Source organism: Elephantulus edwardii, unplaced genomic scaffold, assembly GCF_000299155.1.
Source record: "Elephantulus edwardii isolate Elephantulus edwardi_28Jun2011 unplaced genomic scaffold, EleEdw1.0 scaffold00003, whole genome shotgun sequence".
In the NCBI taxonomy this organism is placed as follows: Eukaryota; Metazoa; Chordata; class Mammalia; order Macroscelidea; family Macroscelididae; genus Elephantulus; species Elephantulus edwardii.
The window spans coordinates 22,429,700-22,445,378 of NW_006399753.1; the positions used below are offsets into that span (position 1 = coordinate 22,429,700).

A 15,679-nucleotide genomic window follows, 5' to 3' on the forward strand; every position below is an offset into this window, starting at 1 on the left:
GTTTGTTCTTTTGGCAGTCGAAAATAAATTCAATACTCTTCACCAGCACCACAGTTCAAAGGCAGCCATTCTCCTCCTGTGTTCCTTGTCCATTGTCCACTTTCACATGGATATAAGGCAAGTGGAAAATCCTGTGACTTGAGACAGGTGCATTGTGGTCTTTAAAGTGGCATCTTTTCTCCGTAGCACTTTAGAGAGGTCCTTGAAGTGGGCAGGCATGAACAGTGTGCCAGATGGAGATGAGACACAAGCTCAAAGTGTATGGGTTGAAATAATTGTCTGTGTGGGTGGTAGTGATCAGTTTCCTGATACGGTATTCTCCACTGTCAGTGGGGATTGGCAAATTTCTCAAAGTTCAAGAACTTGAGACTGATAGCATCTGCATTTGTACCTCGGACTTACTTCAAATCAGTGCTTCCCACTCTGTCATGCTCTGGCGTTGCCATATGATTTTCCATAGTGATCACACCCCCTTCAGTGCACAGACACCTTGTTTGTCCCCCTTTAGACCTGATGGAGTCTTTTGAGCCTCGCGCACCACCTCCCTCCTACATCTGTTGCTGAATTACAGTTCTTCCTCTTCCCCAGCTCTCCATTGCGGGTTGAGTCCACGACGCCTAGACCACCCGGCCCATGCCGAAGGCTTTAAACTGCAAATTGAAGGTGAAGGTGTTGAATCTCCATCCATTAAAAACAAAAATATCCAGAAGGTGCTGGACCAAAAAGGAACCCCCAGGCGATTGCAGGCAGAAGCCGAGATGGCAAAGGTAAGTAATAATCCTGTTACCTACGGAGATTGTGAAGCTGCAGCTTTGATTATTTTGTGTTACAATCATGCAGAAGAGCTGAGAGGGCTTTTACTAATTACCTTGTAGCTGAGCTTAAATGAGCACTGTTTATCGATTATAAGTTATAATAAGTGAAAAATATTGACTGCATCTCCTTTGGAGCAAAATTGAAACACATTTGTGACGTCTCGTATCGTAAAGCTCTGAGCTAAGGGCTAAAGAGAAGAGCGTTTTGGATTTAAAGCTAAAAGATTTGTCTGCCAGGCTCGGATTGATCACTCTGAAGCACATTGCACTTGCTAAGCCCCAGATTCTTCACCTGTAGAGTGGATGTCACAGAAACTACCATCCCTCTCAGATTGAGCAGATTAAATGACACCATGTTTTTGGGAAGCATTTTGTAAAAGAGGTAGTGCTGTAGAAATAGGGGCTACTTTTGTTAATGAATTATGCCTGACATTTTGATGTCAGATTCCGTGAGACTGGCTCAGGACAGGGTGCTGTACGTAGGGTCGCCATGGGTCGGAGGTGACCTGACGGCACTTAACAGCAACATTCCAGATACTACTGTTTGAAAGATGCTTGATGAATTGGCAGATTGTTCCCATAACAAACCTATAGTGCACAGGACCTGGTTTAATGAAAGATGTAATTGATCTGTTCTCTTGTAAGATAGTTCTGTTCATCTTTAGCCTAAATGTAGGTGCCACAAAACTGAGAAAACACATGTTGGTAAAAACCTGGAAATAAGGTTTTGAGATAGGGGATTAATTGGTTAAGGGGGCTTCTTTTAAAGGTTGACAAACTGGTATATTACTTGGATTTTGGTCTGAAATCGGTGAAGATGTTCATTTCAGGGCAGAGGTGTTCATGTTCAGGGCACTGGTCCATTGGACGTGGAGGGCATTCATTCTCATGGAGCTTTTGGGTTTTTATTTGTGCATTTCACACAAGGGAATCTTCTTCCCAATGTTGTGAAAGTGAATAAATGTATGCAGAACTCTGACAGCAAATGTTGCAATCAACCAGGATAAACTTGAAGTACAAAGATCCCTTTTCTGCCATGCAAAACTCCTCCACCCTGCATACTGTTTTGCCAAACCAGAAATGATTTCTTTTTTCACTTTTATCAACAGTTTTGAATAATTAACATTGTTCTGGTGTGGATAATTAAAAACTGCTGTGTGTGTGTTTTGTGGGGCAGAGGGAAGGGTGAGTGAGGAAGATACCAGATATCTTGCCCTAGAAACTTGATTGTTGCCATTAGGTGCCATCAAGTAAGCTCTACCCCACTGTCACCCCTTGGACAACCTAAGGAAACGCTGCCCAGTGTTACGCCATTGTTACCTACACTGCTGGGCCTGAGTTCATTGTGGAAGATGCTGTGTCAACCCATGTCTTTGAGAATCCACCCTCTCCTGTCCTGTGCTGTCTGCTTGACACAGCAGGATGTCTTTCTCCAGGACCCAGGCCCTGATTCTAAAGCAGAAGTGTGTGTAAGGAAGCCTCAGTCTCTTTACTTCAAATGAGAGTTATGGACTTGCCCATCTTTCAAGACAGACTTTGTACTTAAGCAGTTCATGATCTATTCAAAACACAGTTTAGCGGAGAGAAATTATACCTCATGGGAAATCAGTAATTGTTGAAATTTATTTGACAAGTAGTACTGGGGACAAGGAGCCCTGGCGGCATAGTGCGTGGCCGATCAGCTTACTAACCAGAAAGTTGGCAACTGGAATCTGTCGGCTGCTCCAGAGGAGAGTGATGGGCAGTCTCCTCCCTTTCAGGATTTGCAAACTGGAAGACCCGAAGAAGGTCACCGTGAGTCAGGGCCCATTTAGCAGCAGCTGCTTTTAATTATTAATATTACTGCACTGAAACTTGATCAGTTTGTGGGGCCACCTCCAGGATGAAAAAATGAAGAGTCCTTTTAGTGTAGTCTTGAGCCCAGAAGAGAAATAAGGTTTTCCTGAAAAGATACTTTTATCAATATTTTTATCATTCATATGCATTTTGTTTCATGCATGTGCATTGTGGTTTATACGGTCTTTCCTTTATGTTCTCTTTTGTTCATATATTATGGGAGGTTTTTTCCCCCCTCTTACAGTCATTTTGTGGAAGGAGGAGTGGCGTCCACTTCCATAATAGCTTACCTCCGGAAACCCTATGAACTTGGAGAGAGGAAGAAAGGCACCCAAGCGTTAAGGACTCTCCTTCATAGGGTCGCTATGAGTCGCCTGCGACTCGACGGTACTTAACAACAACAGTCATCTTGCTAATAATCACTGGAAATGTGTAAGCCAGCTTCTTCATGCCTTAATATCCCCCTTTTAGATAGCCAATTTGATTTGTCCATCCCTATCATACCAATGCTGTGAGGGCACAAACATGTCCCCTTTTTGCGGCAGGGTCCTCTGTTCAACTTAGAAACTTCGAGCATCTGCATGTACAAGCCAAAGACCAGGCCAGAGCAAGCCATTAAGTTGCAGCGATCAACCCTAGCTCCCCGTGTGGATCATTCTTCATCTGATTGGGCTTCTGCTCACCTCCTCCCCAGCCTTTCATGGCTAGGTTCAAATGGGCATCAGCTGCATCAGTGCAAGCCCACTTCTCCCTGCACTCCAGAGCACTCTCCTCACTCAGCCCTGTCCCCCCATGTGGGGCCAAGTCCAGTCAACCACCCAGGGGCCCTCATTACTTCCTGCTCCTCAAATCAACAACCTTCCTTGTCCATCTACGCAACAGTGCATGCTAGGTGGACATCACTGAAAGGACATGCCCAAGCTCAGCCTGTATTTCCTGTGTTGTCTTCCTCCCACTTCCACTCTAGTGAATCCAAGTGGTCACTACGAATGAGCATCCTCCAACCTCAAATAGGCTTTAGTGAAATATTTTTAAAGAGTGAGTGAATAAATATTAAAAATGAGGGTGCAAAGGAAAAACAAAAAAGTTACTGATCTTTGTCTAATTTTAAAATTTAGCTTCAATTAAACATTTCAAATTACATCTCTTATTCACAAAATATTTTGCTAATAATAATGCATGATGATAGGATTTGATTACTTCTGAATTATTTGAATATGAGATATTGCAGTAAATTCTGACTTTTCATGATAATGACACTCGTATTTGTCTCTCAGTCCCTTTATATTTCCTTTGCTGAAAACATGTCTCATGGAGAATTTAGTGGCGGGGATGGTGTTGCATACCATTGAGTTAGAACCAGGTCATAACTGACTCTTTAGCAGGTTTTCAGAGACAGTAAATCACATGGGAGGAGATTGCCCATCCCCCTCCGAGGGAGCAGCTGGTGGATTTGAACTGCATACCTTTGGGTTGGCAGTTTACTCCTTACCACTAAGTCACCAGATCTCCCGAGAATTCAGTAGTCTGTAATAAACCCTTTCTGAGGAATTGTCTATATATTGGAAGCCAGTTTATTTGAGTTTATCCAATACAATGACAAAAGGTATACAAAAAGGTTCTGGGGTTTTTCACACTCACATTGCACTTAGCTAAGGTTGAATTGATGAGAAGTGTCAGTAAAATATTAAAATTTAGGGATGTGTTCCTGTTATTTCATGGGAGAGTAGATGAGAGCAGACAGCCAGGAGTGAGGGTGATAGAATGAAACGTAAGTGCCATAATGTTCTACTCTGGTCCCCTACTCTACCGTGTAACTTGGAGTTTCTTTACCACAGACATTTAGTTTGTTTTGTTTGTGTACAAATACATTTAAGGTTTCTATTCTGTAGCATGTATCAGTAGAGTTATGTGTTATCTTTTTCTTGAATAAATAATTGAATCTCGGATAAGTTGTACAACTCTGAATTTAGCTGCTGTTGTTGTGTGTCATTGAATTAATTCTGACTCATAGAGTGACCCTAGAGGACAGAGTAGAGATGGTCTAGTAGCATACTCTAGATTGTAATCTTTATGAGAAGGAGCCTTGGTAATGAAAGTGGTTAAACGCTCAACTATCAACCAAAAGGTCAATGGTTCAAATTCAAGGAGTGTTTCACAAGAGAAAGGACAGTTTGCTTTTATAAAGATTTATAGCCTTGGAAATCCTCTAAAGCAGTTCTACTTTGTCTTAATAGTGTTGTGGTGAGTTGGAACAGGCTCAGTGGCAATGGGTCATCTTTACAGAAATATGTTCCCAGGTCTTTCTCCTGCAAGGCCAGTAGCAGATTAGAACTTCCATCCTTTCGTACGGCAGCTGAGTTCCTAAACTCTTTCAAAGCTAGAGCTTCTTGCACATGCTGTTGTTAGGTGTTGCCAAGTGGGCTGACTCATAGAGACTCTATGAACAACAGAACCTAGATGTTATTTAAAGAAATAACATGGCCAAGCATGTGCGTGTTTAAAGACTCGGTGGGTGTAAATTGTGCACTTTTTCTAAAGGACAATCTGATACGAGTCAACAGAGTGTTAGCTATGTATGCATAGCTGATAATTCCATCTTCAAAAACTTGTCCTTAGGAAGTAATGATACAAATGTGCAAAAATGACTGCAGAACGATGATCACTATCGCACTGTTGAGAGTATAGAAATTAATGTAAACAGCCCGAGTGTCACTATTTAGGGCACGGCCTGAAGAAACCTTGTACACCAACGCAATGCGATAGAATTCTTCCTTTTTAAGGATCAGTGAGACCTGTGTGCATTTTTGTGCAGCATACCTGTGATGGTACTTTAACAGGAGGAGTAGAGGAGCAGAGCTGATGACTGGGCAATATGTACATATGTTTCCATTTATGTAAAAATGCCTTTCTATGTATGAAGGGATCACTAGGCCTAACGATTTACTCCATAATTTGTGTAGCAGTTATATCTAGAGTTGGGTTTATGAGGGGAAAAAACCGTTACTCTTGTCCTCTTATGTTGTGTTTTAATTTTTTTTTAAACTGCATATTTCTTTTAAAGACCCCTTTAGATGGCTCTATGAACTTTAGTAATTCAGCTGTGACTTTTCCTGCACGGTGGATCACTAAAGGTGAAGACTTTGAAACCACAAACTCCACTGCTGTCACTCGTGTTGCCTCCTAGCCACCCCAAAGCTTGCCTTTCAGGGTGCTGCATTTCCCCACTTCTAGCTCTTACTTATCAGCTTATTTGATAAGCCAGTGGGGTTTTGTCTGTGAGCCTTGTCTTTTTTTTTTTTTTAAATTATTTTTGTGTGAGTGTACCATCAAATCAGATCTGACTGGTACAGGAGGAGATTGTCCCTCCTTCCCCGGAAGAGCATCTGGTGGACTCGAACCGTGCGCCTCTGGGATTGCAGTTGCAGCTCCTTGCCACTAGGCCACCAGAGCTCCCCTGAGCCTTGTCTTATAGAAGCCACTTGATGAGTTGCTTTTATGTTTATTCCTTCTACCTGACCTTTTTGGGGTGCAATAGTCTTGAACTAAAATTTCTTTTAATATTTCCATTTGACATTTCTTATCTTCCGCTTCTGGCTGATTATGCAAAAGTAAGCCACATATATGCTTTCTTGGGTACAGGCTTACTCAGGATACCTGGTCCCAGGCAGATTATGTCTGTGGGATTCTGCTACTTTGCATCCTGTCCCTGTGAGGCTTTGAGAGCAATCCCTACAGCCTGTCATTACTTTCAAATCCCCAGCAGTTCTTCTGAGCTCTACAAATTCTCACTGCAGTAGTTTTCCCTCTTTTCTTACCCCTAGCGTTTTCTCTTCTTTGATTTATAGCTTGGCCTTACATACATTTGAGAATATTTAAAAACCTATTATCTAATATCTCTCAATTACCATAGCCCAAGGGTAGATTGTAGCATGTAGCTTGGCCTGCTGTCTTGACTTTGAAATAGAATTTAAAAACACATATACATTTGAATTTTGGGAGAAACAAAAGTCTTCCTTGCTTCTTTAGTTTAGGAAGGAATTTCTAACCCTTGTGCCAATTTCTCACAATACTCAGGACCTTAATTCCAGAAGGAGGCTGTTTGCACCGCAAGTGGCTTCGAACAATTACAGACCAGAGAGAAAACAGGAGAGGATTAATCCCACTCAAGCCTTTATCCTTGAGTAGCATTCAGTCTCACTGGGGAGAAAATGGATCCATCTAGTTGAAATGTTTCTGTAATTAAGTGTTCTGGTTCACAGTGACCATCCTGTGCACAACAGAGCCACCTCTTAGTTCTGTGCCGTTAATTCTTTAGCTGAAAGAAGGATCTGCAAAGAATATTTAACAATATAAATCCCAAGTGCCTGTGGGGGGGACCCAGGGAGAGACTGTCAATACAGCACTAAACCTATGTTTGTGTGTTCAAGACACAAAGATGACATCTGCTTAGCTTTGCAAATGGATATAAGGAAAAGATGTGGTGGCGTTAGGTGCATTGAGTTGGTTCTAACACATATGACTCTGAGTACAATGAAACATTACCCAATGCTGTGCAAGTCTCATAATCGTCGTTTGAGCCTATTGTTACAGCTACTGTGTTAATGCATCTCGCTAAAGACTTCCTCTTTTCCCCTCCTTGCCAAACATGATACCCTTGTCCAAGAAACTGGTCCCTTCTGATAACATGCTCAAACTACATGAGGTGAAGTCATGAAGTCTTACCGTCCTTGCTTCTAAGAAGTATTCTGTCTGGACTTCGTTCAAGACAGGTTTGTCACTTTTTTTACCAACACCGTAATTCAAAGGCATCGCTACTTCTTAATCTACTTTATTCATTGTACAACTTTTAAATGCTTATGAATACATTGAAAATATCATGACTTTGATCAGGAGACACACTATGTTAGTCCTCAATGTGACATCTTTACTTTTATTACTTGAACAAGGTCTTGTTGCAGCAAATTTGCCTAAAGCAATACATAGTTTGACTTGTTGACGGCTGTTCCCATTGGTATTGGTGATGGATCCAGGTGAAATGAAGTCCTTCTCTGTTTAGCATATTGCCAGCCATTTGCCTAGTTGTGTGGGTTTTGGTTTTGTTTATACTGAGGAATAATTCATGCTCAAGGCTGTACTATCTGATCTTCAAGAGTGCTTCAATTCCTTTTCACTTTCATCAAGTAAGGTTGTTTCTTTTGCATAAGGTGTAGTTGTTGTTAATGTTGTCAAGTCAATGGCAACTCATAGCAACTCTGAACAATTTGAAACGTTGCCCTATCTATCCTGTGTCATCCTCACGAGCTTGGTCACGCTCAGACCTTTTGTTGCAGTCACTATACAAGTCCATCCCATTGAGGTGCAGTAGTATCACATTTCATGTCGATCATACGTCTAAGAGTTCATCTTCTTTTGCCCCCTCATGCACCCATGGACATGCATAGTTGTTAGGTGAGAGCCCAGGTAAGAATGGGTTTCCTTGACCCACAGAATGTATCCCACCATTCTTCCATACCACTGTAGTCATGTAGACACAAGGACAACTCAAAGGTTCTCAAGACCAAGTGCAATTCCAAAGAAACAGCCCCCTGTGACTGAAGGTCTTCCTAGAAAAATCAGTTTTGAAGCTAATTAACTCTGCATTTGCAGAACAGTAAGGATGGGTCCGTCAGACAACAGCAGAGGTAGATCTTGGTCTGTGAGGTACAGATAAAATTCCAGTATGTAGCACTAAGAATAGAAGACATCCTTCTCCATGATGTCTTCATCTTAAGCCACGGTATGCCAGCAGAGATTTTCAGGTGTTCAACTTCAGTCTGGGGTTTGTATAGTGGAAGCTGAGATTGGCACAGAGAGGTGGCATCTTGCCAAATGGAATTTGAATGCTGTGTTGAGGAGCTTGAGTTGATTCTCTACCTGGGTTATCCAGTATAGTTTCCACCAGCTATAAGTGGCTATTTAAATTAAAGAACGTGGATTAAAATGGGGGGGGGAATCCTAGATCATTCTAGTCACATTTCAAGTACTCACTAGCCACGTATTTCTAGGAGGTTACCATGCAGATCATTTCCATCATCACCTTGGACAGCAGTGGTGTGATCTGGAAGCCACTGGAGTTCTCTGGGTGTAGAAGTGAAGATGGAATTGTGTTACCAGCCTCTCTGACCCTTGTCCTTGGGTCCAGGTACAGGTATGCCTAAGTCAGGAGAAGAGTGGAATGCTCAGAAGTCTGAGTCTGTTTTAAAAGTGATACTCTTGAATATTCTGATGGTGAAAATTTTGTTTCTATGGCAACTCAGCCTACTTGATAAAATCAGCCTACTTATTTGATAAGAGTAGCAGACTTGATAAGACAGCCTAGAGGCTGTTCCCCAAAGTCTTAGTTATCTAGTGCTGCTATGACAAACAAATACCACGAACAGATGACTTTTACACACAGAAATTCATTATCTCGTAGTAGAGGATGCACTCCCCACTACCCAAAAGCCATTGAGTTGGAACTGACTCATACTTGACCCTCCAGTAAGTTTCCAGAGGCTGTAAATCACATAGGAGTTAGAGAGCCCATCTTTTTCTTTGAGAACTCTTATTGGATTTGAACCACCAGAGAATTGCCATCTTTGGTTTAGCAGCTCAGCTCCTTGCCCATTAGACTACCAGAGCTTCTCAAACACACTGGTTTTGTAGAATATATTCTCGAACTCACTGCCAGTGAGTTGGAATCAACTCATAGCTGACCCTCCAGCAAGGTTTTAGGTAAGTCTCAGGGGAGGAGATTGTCCATCTTTTTTTTTTTTTAAGGAACACCAGGCCTCCAGAGATTAGAAGGAGGTGGTCTGAGTTCTAGGAAGAAACTTTCTCTCTGTTGACTCTGCAGGGAGGTCTTAACACCTATGGGCCTGCAATTCCTTGGGGATCTCCACGTGTCTTAGTATTAGTCTTTCCGTGAGTCTAGGTCTATTGTTGTTGCTAAGTACCATTGAGTCAGAACCAACCCACAGCTCACCCTCCCAGCAAGTTTTTAGAGGCGGTTAATTGCATAAGAGGAGATTGCCTATCCTCCTACAGAGCAGCTGGTGGATTCGAACTGTGTACCTTCAGGATTACAGCACAGATTTTAACGATTACTTAATGTAGGGACTCCAGGTCAAAGGACATATTCTATGCCTGGCTCTTCTTTTTTGGTAGGAATGAGGTCATCTTTCCTTTTTGCTCAGTTCTCTGTCCTTTTATGTCTGTTTGCCTTAGGCAGATCCCCTTGTATAAGATCACTGTGTGACCCGAGTAAAGATGTTGTATCCCACCCTAATCAACCTAAAAATGATCGATCACATACATGTAGGGTGGTGGTGGTGGTGATTACATCATTACATAACTGTCAGATTGCACCATAATATAACTGCCAAACCTGCCCTGTCCAAATTGATTAATGTTTTGGACATTAGGGGTAAGTAAGTCGTTCAACTTGTGACACCTGGGATGTGTTCTTAAAAGTAGCTTAAAGACAGCATGGGAAATTATGAATGCTTACGTGTAAACTTGCTTTTCTAGATGGTCAGAGGAGAATGTCTCCTTTCTGTGTAGTAAAGTTTCATAAAGTTGTTGTTACCCTTCCCTGCCAATATTTGACTATGCCTCCCAGATGCTTCCCTGCCCTAGACCATTCATTTCTCAAATGCTATATACTCCTTATTTACAGTGTAAAAAAACAAGAATTGACATGATTTGCAAAAATTTCATTCCTGGCTAATCACTGAAAGAAGCTGGAATTTAGATCTTAATCTAATCACTCTGCATCCAAGTTATTTTTTTAAAATTTATTTCCCTGTTTTTAAATATTCAGATGATCTATATCTTTGAAAATCAACAATAGTCCAGTACAGTGAGAAGCTGACCAAAAGGGCCAAAGAATAGGAGGTAAAGGGTTGCATGTATTCTTTGTTCCTAAGAGAAAATAATAGCAGAACTTGCTCACTGTGTTATATAAAGGAGAAGCAATGCCAACATCTAAAACAGTGAATAAGTGCTGGCATTTGGCTTTGGGATACAGCATGTGAATCCTTGGCAGCAAATAGACTTTTCTCATTAGGCTAATATTAGATTTCGTTTATGTTTCTTTGGCAGAGAATTAAAGGAGCTGGCCTTGGCGTGGGGTGCTGGAGGCCAGAGGAGGAGAAAGCCTGGTGATTTGGATAAACCACAGGCAGATAAAGGAAAGTTGACCGCAGGGAGCCTGATAGACTTTTATAAAAGCGAACAAGATGCATTAATCTGGGATTAAACCATGAAATTAAACCTAAAGCTGAAAGAATTTGGACTTGGGTTAAATGATGAGAGGTGGATTGTACTTAACCTTGATCAAATCACATTGCTCAGCTGCCTGTGGTAAGATCTATGGCAGTGCAGGGATAGGATGATCTAATTCTTGGCTATCTGTATTTTTTGGCTCTGGGAGCAAGAGTGTCTCCAGCTGAAGCTGCCAATATAGCATAATGTCATGAAAGATACGAAAGGACATAAGGCATGAGAGACATAATGAGCACATACTTTATTAAGAATTGTCAGAAGGGTAAGAACAAAAGGGATAAGCCAGAATGACTTCATGCGTGTGAATTCCAAGAGCCCAAGTCATTCCCATCAGACACTTGGACAGATCTCAGAAGTAAACCCTAATTGGATCAGGTAAGTGCTTCTTAAGTGTTAAACTCTGGAAAGTGTGACTATATAAGTGAGCATATTTGAGGCCTTGAATTGTGGCTATTTCACAAAGAGAATCAAAGAAGCATCTGACCAACTAATGTACACACAAGGAGACTGAAATTCTATGACTTCTCCAAGATCTGGAGGCCCAGAAGCAGTACAAGTTTAGCCTAATAAAGAATTCATTGAGCAATGACTGTTCTTTTGCCTTCTTCATTTATACTGACAGTTCTGTATAAAACATCAAGCAGTAACTTGGTTAAGGGTATTTTTCCAGCAGACTAAGGCAGGGTTATTGTACACTGCCATTGAGTTACTTTTGACATGATTCATGTACAATGAAATTTTAAGTTCTGTTCTGCATTCCCCACCTCTTCTTGATCTGGATTCCTCTAAAGGATCTTGGATCAAAATGTTAAGTAATTATAATTCAGTTCTTGTCTCATGAAGCCCTTTGCCTCATTTTCTCTTTTGCTCCGTGGTTGTTTCACTATCTTCAGCATCTCTTCAGGCTAGCAGGCAAAGATAGGTGATTCTTGCTTGAGTTCTGTAGAGACTGACATATCAATCATAACACAACCAGCCTCCTTTCCAGTTCAGTTGGTTCGGACTGATTTTGACCCTCTGCTGGTTTGGGGGGCTGTAAATCTTTATGGGAGGAGACTGGCCATCTCTCCCACAGAGTGGCTAGAGGATTTGAACTGCTAACCTTTTGATTTAGCATCCCCTGCACTATAGACTGCATCACAGTTCTTCAAAACTCATATCTGCAAGTGAGATATATTCAGAAAAGCCGACTAGAGATCTTTCCATAGCTGTCCTGTTACCTTTCATCCCCAGAAAGGCCAGATGGTCCCTAAGACCAGGAAAATGTGTTGGCACTTAGTAGCAGACATTCCAAACTTTGTTTAAAGAATTACATTCTCTAGACCAGTGCATGATGATCTGTGTCAGCTTCCTTGATGGCCAGGACTTGTCCCGATGACAGAGTTTCTTCACATACATGCCACCTCTCTTCTGGGTCTTCATTGTTAAAGTCTCTTCACTTCCTTGATTTCACTCTACGTCTCTAGCGTCAGAAGTTTATAGAATTGGAATACATTTTGTTTTGTATACTTTTGACTGCATTGAAACAGATGCCTGAGAGAACTGTTTAAAAGGAATATATAGTAGGTATTATTGTCATGACAGGAGTCCAGAATGAAGGCTGCATAGTGGAGTGGCCTTGGGGGGAGGGATTGTATAACAAAGAATTCTACTTTTCAAAGAGAAGAATGAACTGGAGGGGAGAAGTGGGCAAGGAAAAAAGTACAACAATGATTGAATGGAAATCCAGAATCTCTATACATTTTCACTAAAATGAATAATAATAAATAATTTTTTAAAAAGACATCATAGGAAAAAAGTTTATAGAAATTGAAAGCAGCCCCTTCTCTTTAAATAATTGGAAACTCTCGCATTAAATTTAAAATCATATATCCAATACTAAGTGGCACCTGAAACATTAACTCGAAGGCTGTACGCATTAGAGTTTTCAAATATTGTTTTGACACATGCCCTTTGATAAATGTAAACCAAATGCACACTTTGGCCAAATACCAAGTCACCGAATGTTATATCATTATTTGGCTGAAGATGAACTTCCCTCTCATAGAATGAACGTCTGGCACATAAGAATAAAACTGAAATATTAATAAGAATATCTATCTATTACAACTTAATTAAAATTATACCAAGGAGATATGTTAAAACTTGGCATTAAAGTTTAGTAGTAATAATTTCCCAGAGCTGTCAGTTCCTATGGTTTTTATATTGTACATTTATGATGCTAAAAATATACTCCTTTTCAACTGAAGTCAATGGAGGAGCCAAGGAAGTTTCTGTCAAGCGATGCCACTCCAGGACCATGCTAATAGGGTATCCCCCCACCAAAGGAAACTGATGAAAAGAAAAACTTGGATTCCTGGGTTTGCTGTTTTGGTGAATAGTCACGATGCCGTTTCACTGAGGGAGTCTTTGACTAAAGCTCTAGACTGTGCTTGAAAAAGATGCTTTTTGATAAATTTTAAAAGCAAGCTCATTATCGTTAACGTGTGTGTTGTTATTATTTTTAATGATGTTGCACAATATTCATGATCAAATGCGACTCAACTTAGAAGCCAGAATTACCTTGTTAATGTGCAAGTCAGATCACACCATTCTTCTGTTCAGAACTATCCAGTGACTTCATTCTTTTTTCCCCTCAAGTCCAAGTCCTTATAGTGCCCTCCAAGGCCCTGCATGGTCTGTTTTCTGGCAAGTCACCATGTCAGCCGCTACTCAGCAATGCTCATCTGTTTCAGGGTCAAACTAGGCATTTCTCCCACATCAGAGCCTTTGCGCTTCCTTCAGCCTGGAATCCTCACAAGGTTCACGCTTTCATCCCCTTCAAATCATCGCTCCGTGTAATTATCTCTGTGGGGTTTACATAAACTTTTCCAGTGAAATAGCAGCTCTCTTCCAACGCCCTCACTCTGTCACGGGTTGTTGGTTTTTACCCATATCCAATGAAGGAGCGGCATCCACTTCCTAAACAACATGGCTCTGGAAACTCTATGAACTTTGATAAATGTCAATACTTGTTGAGGGGTGTCAGGCCTTTTGTTCATAGAGTCACTATGAGTCGTGGTCGACTCAAAGGCAATCAACAACCACCACCAATGGACTTGGCTCTTTCTAAAGCTTTCTAAAGTATGTATATATTTTTTTGCAATGTTTCTTATCTTCTTTGTGGTAGAATAAATACAGTAAAACTCTAGTTTGTATGCTTTGGTATTTTGAACATATTGTAGAATTCAGCAGTACCCACACTGTTGTGTGACTTTAACCACTATCCATTTCCAAATGGTCCCATCATCCTACAGAAATGCAGGGGAGCTCTGTTGGCATGGTCAGTCCATAGAGAATGCCACTGCTATGTGCCGCAATCCTGAAGACGCACAGTTCGAATCCACTCGCTGCTCCATTGGAGATGGAGGGGGCAATCTCGGGAGGTTTGAATCTGCTAACAGCTCATTGGGAGGGAGAAAGTTGAACAGCTTTCTCTTGTGTGATTTGCAACCTCTTGAACACTTACTGGACAGTCACTTATGAGTAGTTTGACTTGACAGCAATGAGTTTTTGAGTAAAGGAATCTCAGTACCCTGACATCAGTAACTCCCCATTTTCTTCTCCTATATTTGGTCAAACATTCTTCTAGGTCGTTTAGCCCTGGTGTGTCCACCTGCCATACAGAGGTAACTTGTGGTCGCTGTGAAGCTGAACACTGTGACACTGACGTATCAAATGTGATAATGGTTACCCACGGCGGACAGTGTTTGGTGGTGCTCCCCAATTAAAACAAGCTTGGAAGCAGGAGTGGCATCTACTTCTGTAAATAGCTTGCCTCCAGAAAACCTATGAACCTGGAGAAAGGATGAAATTCACACAAGTGTTGAGGACTTTTGTTCATAGGGTCTCTATGAGTTGTCTACAACTCAATGGCACTTAACAACAACAATATGCTTCTGGTGTGCATGGCCTAGTACTAAGAAACTATGCTGTAATCCAAAAGGCACGTGGTTTGGATGCAGCAGCTGTGGGAGAAGGATGGACAGTCTCTTCCTGTGTGATTAACTGAGTCTGAAAACTCACTGTAGCGTCAACTATGAGTGGATTCTGACTCGATGGCGGACAGCAACAACGTGCCTCTGGTACACAGTAGCATAAATTTAGTTTCATTTCTAAATCAAATAATTTTTTTCTGTACGTTTGACTGTTACAGGCATCTCCTAGAAATAGAGTCCTACATTTTTGTTTTTGGTCCCTCTCCACTACAGTGCAGACTCTAGCAGGCCAGGGTAGGGATCTATTTTGTCTTGTGACATATTCCTGATACAGCTGTGTTTGGCACAGAGTACACACTGAGCTATATAGGATTTGAATGAATTCTTGGAATAAGTAGTTATGTAATCTTCAACCAGATGATTATTGTCGTCATTAGATACCATTGTATTGACTCTTAACTTATAGTGACCCCATGTACAGCAGAGCAAAACCTAACAGTCCTATGCCAGTTTCACAACTTCTGCTGTGATTTTTTAAAATTTTATTATTTTTTGTGTGTGTGTGTGTGTACCATCAAAACAGATCTGACTAGTACAGGAGGGAATTGCTCCAGTAGAGCATCTGGTGGATTCGAACCGCATACCTCTGGGATTGCAGTGCAGCTTCTTGCCACTAGGCCACCAGAGGTCCTGTCTGCTGTAATTTTAAGCTTATTGTTGCAATCTGTGTTATCAACCCATCTC

At 41.3% G+C, this 15,679-nt stretch overlaps 1 protein-coding gene across 1 annotated transcript in view; it reads left to right on the forward strand.

The window, feature by feature from the left end:
- Window positions 1-217: 217 nt before the first annotated feature.
- The window catches only part of SAMD12 (sterile alpha motif domain containing 12), a 222,052-nt gene continuing 206,590 nt past the window's right edge, over window positions 218-15,679 (forward strand). The window contains 2 exon segments of the mRNA XM_006879479.1: window positions 218-290; window positions 589-767. Coding sequence (XP_006879541.1) covers window positions 218-290; window positions 589-767 — 252 coding nt within the window.